Raw genomic sequence first — 5,035 nt, forward strand, 5'->3', positions numbered from 1 at the left:
TTGATAGGTTACTAAAGAATTATTACAACATATATCAACAGAGAATTGCTCTCTAAGGAACAGAAAACCTGTTTTGGGAGTTTACTGATCTCTGGTTAGAACCAGATAAAGGCTCAGATTGTTTGACAGCCAAATGCTGCATTCACAAAATTGTGCATGATGGGCGCTTTTTTCTAAGTGAACCCTTGGGGATCAGTTTTGAATTTTCTCTTATGCTTCGGTTAGCATCTCCCTACACTAGTGCTCTACTGGCAGTTGGCGGAGGATTCTTTATCTTCTTATCCTTCTGACGATGAAACCAACTCAGAACATGTTATGGGAGACTTGTCAGAGCCAATTTCAAGAGTCAAGGCAGAGCCTTTTCTCATATGCAGAAACCTGTGAAGCCCTGGAGGAAGTAGTTGCTGGGTAGATACTGGTAGTGCACTATTGTTCAATGTTACTGATCTTCTTTCATGGCTTGACACTTCAGCCAAACTGTAAGTCATATCCACCTTTTCTGTGTCTTTGTTGTATTTCTATTTCTGTTATTGCAAATCTTGTTGATCTTTTTGCCTCCTTGTTATATAGTGAGGTTTATGTTTATTTGGATTTTCATCAGAGCTGTGGGATCTGCTGAGTAGGCTGAACTTTTTGATTTTGATCACATATATTTTGGTTCAAGTATTGCCAGTCCAGTTGCTATTCTATATGGAGCTCTTGGACCAGAATGCTTTAAAGAGTTTCATGTTACCTTGGTGGAAGCATCAAAAAAAGGTATTAACTAATGGAATCGTTATTTATTTTATATGAACAACAGTGAACACAGTCCTGTCCCAGTTAGAATGAGATGGCATATTGCAATTAACAAGGCACATACACATTCCTGTCTCAGTTAGATTAAGATGGCATGTGTTAAGAAAAAAACTGCAAAACCAATCTCTTTCCTTGCATGAAATATGATCACTCAATAAAATTTAAACTCACTGATTGTTCCATTGATTGTCCTTAACATGCTCATTAGTTTTTTACATCAAATTTTAATGAAATTTAGCACATCTAGTGTTATCATGGAAGATTTACAATTACTTGATCAAATGAAACTTTTGATGTTTGTTTGGTTGAAGTGACTGCATAGGATGATTAACTCACAGAAATTTATGGGAAATAGAGAGGGAAAGAAGTACCGATGAGAAGAGATAGGGGTGGAGGGAAACTTTTGATGCATGTTTGATCAAGGACATGAAATCAATGTTTGAGCTGAAATGGGTAGTCAAAGCCTGGACCAAGGAAGCAAGCCAGGTTTCCTGGATTGGACCAGTGAGGTACCAGTGCCTGGATGCCCTTGGTACCTGGGTCTTTTTGAAGAAGTTGCAACCTGGTTGGTACGATTCTATGCTGACCAGCACCAACCAGGACAGGACCAGCACCAGCTGGTTCTGCCTGTTACTGGGTTGTACTGACTCAAAATGTTCTTTTTTACTCTCGATTTGTTCTCCTTTAGTTTACTCATAGATATCATATATCATGTCTTGCAATGCCTTTTTAGTATAATATTACGGCATTCTTATCTATTTGTTTGAGGCCCAACCTTCAGATTTGCCATTATGTGGACTTGAAACTTATTTTTTATTAGTAATTTCAATCTTACTAAATGAAAAACAACTTAACTTACAGTTTCATTTATTATGTTGGTAACTTTTTTCAGTTTGTCTGCTCTTAGCCATTATATTTACTCTCTTTTCTAGATTCACCTGTCAGAAACTTTGCTGCCCTGTTCTTTTTATTTTTTGTTTAAAATGTGTTTTCTGTTGTTCTTAGGGAAAAATTAAATATGAAGTGAGACCTGTATTGCCTTATGGATGTCAAGCAGCGAGCAGCTATTGTAGTGCTGTTGGTTCTTCGGACGTAGTAGGGTTGGGTTATGGTGTGGAACTTGCTTTGAAGAGCATGGAGTACAAAGCTATGGATGATAGCACAGTAAAGAAAGGTCATTGCAGGACTTTCAGTAAAATGCTATATGCCTAATTTTCAAATGAAGGCTTTTTCCTTCCTTATCAGTGTTATCCAGAATTCGCAACAACTGACTTTTTTTATGACATTGAAGTTCATAGGTTTTTTCTTGTATATCTGTTTGCAGACTTGATGATAGATATACTTTAATTTGTACTCTTCTATGCACCAGTTCAACCTGCTACTCCAACTGATGTGCCACTTTGGACCAATCATTTGTTTTTTGTTAGGCTTTCATTTGGATTACATTTTAGCTGATGTCATTGATTGCTCACTTCTTGTATATGTTGTGCCTAAGTTTTTGGAAAACTCTCAAGAAACAGTGCCTTGACCTTGTTGCCTATCACATTTGTGACTCTATCATTTCTTTACTCGCTTATTTAGGATGGTCGTGTTACTTTTGTTAAATATACTTTTTAATTCACCCATAAGTCACAGTAGAATTTTGATTTCTACAAACTAGCCAAAATGCTGTGCTTCCATTGAAGTCATAATATCTATTATGGAATAAGTACACTAATGGGGTGTTCAATATGAATTGCTGTATGTGAAGCTTTAATTCACCAAAGTGATGGGCAATTTCAGAGATAATACTAGAAATTTAAATGCTGTAGCATCTCTTAGTAAAATCTGCTCATGGTCTACGTTAAATTGTTATTATTTAAGCCTAAAAAGCTGCCATTAACAAGCCACAGAATAAACAGTCTCTAATTGAATGGTTTCCCTAGTTGTTTAAGGTCTGTTTTATGCTGCTTAAATATGTTGAAATGATCTAATGGCCTAGAAGTTGCAGGTGTGTAATTGGTGATTATCTTTTGAGAATTATTTTGCAAAAAATTAATTTTATGTTATAGAATGAAGAAAATATATTTAGAAGAATTCAAGAATTGCCACTTTTACTCTTTAGTTTATTACTCAAAATTGTTAGCAGTCTTGTTTTTTGGTCAGCCAAACACCATTGACAGCCCACTGAACCCACTGTCTTGCAGTGACATTTAGGCAAAGCTCTGCCCTGTGGAAGTGGTGTCTCTATCACCAGACTGACCAGCTTGAGACTATGAATCCTGTGCCATTGCAACTAATGCATCTGAAAGAGCTCCATGCTTGCATGCATTATTTGATAGGTGTGCTTATACCCGCATGTGGGCCTATGTGCATACGCAGATATGTACGTGTGTATGTATGTATTAATGTATATATGTACACACTATATGTATATGTGTGTATGTATGTATTGTGTATATTCCGTATAGACGACATGCACAGACATGTGCCTTAGCGCATGCATGCATACTTGTCTGTATGTGTGCCTGTGTGCATTGACAACACTGGCTATTATCATGCCAACCATTAAGAAATGGAGCTTTTTCTTTTGTATTTTTATTATTTTTTGAAAATCTTGCTTCCTTTTTTGTATCAAGAAAAGATTCATATAATTATGTCTGTATTGCAGGTTTTACTGTAGAAGATCATAGGACCGAGGATCTCAGTCCTGAAGTTAGAGGATTTATATTTTCCAAAATCTTGGTTTGTTCCCAAAGGCTCACACGTAGATGAGACTTAACGCTGTAATTTAATCTATTCTTACATTCTGTTTTACTTTATCTTTGCAATTGCAGGAACGCAAGCCAGAGGTGACTACTGAGTAATGGCTTTCTGGGATTATTTATTATCATCAACAATATCAGACACGCTGGAAGTTTGAGAATTGAAGGGTATTGGTTGTGATGATTGGTGCATGATAATAGCTGTATACAGCATCTCATCTGTGCTTGGTTGGTTTGATTTTTAGTTGATGATCTTTTATGCCCTCTTTGACCAGTTTGGTTATCTTTTCTGCAGTTTTAGGACATCAAACAGCACAAAGGATAGTGCATACATCAGACCCTCTATGGTCAATGCAAGAAATCAATCAAAATTTTCCTAGTATAGTTTCTTCATTATCTTGCATGAAGGTACAAGCTTCTGTTAGACACTCGTTAAATTTGTAGGCATATATGATATCTTTGTTATTTCTGTCAGCTAACATATGCTTAAGCTATATGCAGCTTAATGATTCTGTTAAGGATGAAATACTTGTGAATCAGCAAATGGTTCCTCTTGGCAAGTCTTTAATGGCTTTGAATGGTGCTTTAATCAATATTGAAGATATTGATCTTTACCTATAATGTTTTCTTCCTCCACCATTAGCTCTGATATCTCACCTTATTCTTAGAGAACAAACTGGGTTATATCAACTGAGTGGTTGTACCTTATACCTTGGTTTCTCATTCTGCAACCTTTTTGTATTTTTGCTATGCCTTTATTTCACACACTTTTGCATTAAACTCCAGTTGATCAAAGCTTAGCAAAATAAATAATATTTTTAGTTCTTTACCTATTGGTCCTAACTATTCTATTCTGGAGTACCATTTCGGCTTGTGATTCTAGACTTATAAGATGTCATATGACAAATAATCAATCAAAAACATTCAGTCGTTTTGTTTTGTGGTCATCATGGTCACTTGCACATGTGCATAGTACATAAGTTCTTACTCAAACACAATATTTGAATAACATGTTTAGCCTTGCTGATTTACTTGCCCTTTATGTATAATTCATGTTTCTTGGCAGCCAATGGTCTTCCTAATCTATGGTGGGGTATAAATGAGCCGAGCAGCTCGACTTGGGTCCAAGCTTGGCTCGACTCGACTATTACCAAGCTCAAGTAGCTCAACTAGTTTTTCGAGTCAAGCTTGAGTCGCAAAATACTCGACTCATCATTAGTAATTAATATTTTAAATATAATATTTATATATTTTTTAATCTGACCTAACTCCCTAAATTTTAACAATATTTTTTTTAATTATCACCAAGGCTCGAATTCAAGCTCGAACTCAAGCTTGAGCATGGCTCGGCTGATATTCGAGTCGAGTCGAGTCGATCTCGAGTGTTCCTTTTTTTTGATCAAGTTGAGTTCGAGCTTGAATATTAAGGCTCAATTGATCTTGAGTTGAGTTTCGAGCCTGAGTATTTTGAATTGAGTTGAGCTCGAGCCTCTAGC

The 5,035-nt window shown here is 36.2% G+C and overlaps 1 protein-coding gene across 5 annotated transcripts; it reads left to right on the top strand.

The window, feature by feature from the left end:
• Positions 1-207: 207 nt before the first annotated feature.
• LOC103715414 (UDP-glucose:glycoprotein glucosyltransferase-like) lies at positions 208-4,160 on the top strand. 5 transcript variants are annotated; one of them, XM_039123283.1, is made up of 7 exons: positions 236-479; positions 665-756; positions 1,801-1,969; positions 3,446-3,519; positions 3,612-3,707; positions 3,835-3,947; positions 4,041-4,160. In XM_039123283.1, exons 1-5 carry the CDS (start codon positions 437-439, stop codon positions 3,639-3,641), a joined length of 408 nt encoding a protein of 135 aa, XP_038979211.1. In that variant the 5' UTR covers positions 236-436; the 3' UTR covers positions 3,642-3,707; positions 3,835-3,947; positions 4,041-4,160. The 5 variants fall into 5 exon arrangements, 4 of the variants coding, with proteins under 4 accessions (XP_038979212.1, XP_038979211.1, XP_038979210.1 ...); XM_039123284.1 differs by having other exon boundaries at positions 208-479; positions 602-756; positions 3,835-4,160; XM_039123282.1 differs by having other exon boundaries at positions 3,612-3,742; positions 3,835-4,160.
• The last annotated feature ends 875 nt before the right edge of the window (positions 4,161-5,035 follow it).

Source organism: Phoenix dactylifera, unplaced genomic scaffold, assembly GCF_009389715.1.
Source record: "Phoenix dactylifera cultivar Barhee BC4 unplaced genomic scaffold, palm_55x_up_171113_PBpolish2nd_filt_p 002370F, whole genome shotgun sequence".
NCBI classification, from domain to species: Eukaryota; Viridiplantae; Streptophyta; class Magnoliopsida; order Arecales; family Arecaceae; genus Phoenix; species Phoenix dactylifera.

Excerpts from the sequence above, each read along its gene's own strand:
- LOC103715414 (XM_039123282.1), top strand. The coding sequence starts at position 437 with ATGTTACTGATCTTCTTTCATGGCTTGACACTTCAGCCAAACT. Across the intron at positions 480-664 it reads CTTGACACTTCAGCCAAACT|TATTGCCAGTCCAGTTGCTA; the intron begins GTAAGTCATATC and ends TTTTGGTTCAAG. Across the intron at positions 757-1,800 it reads GGTGGAAGCATCAAAAAAAG|GGAAAAATTAAATATGAAGT; the intron begins GTATTAACTAAT and ends TGTTGTTCTTAG.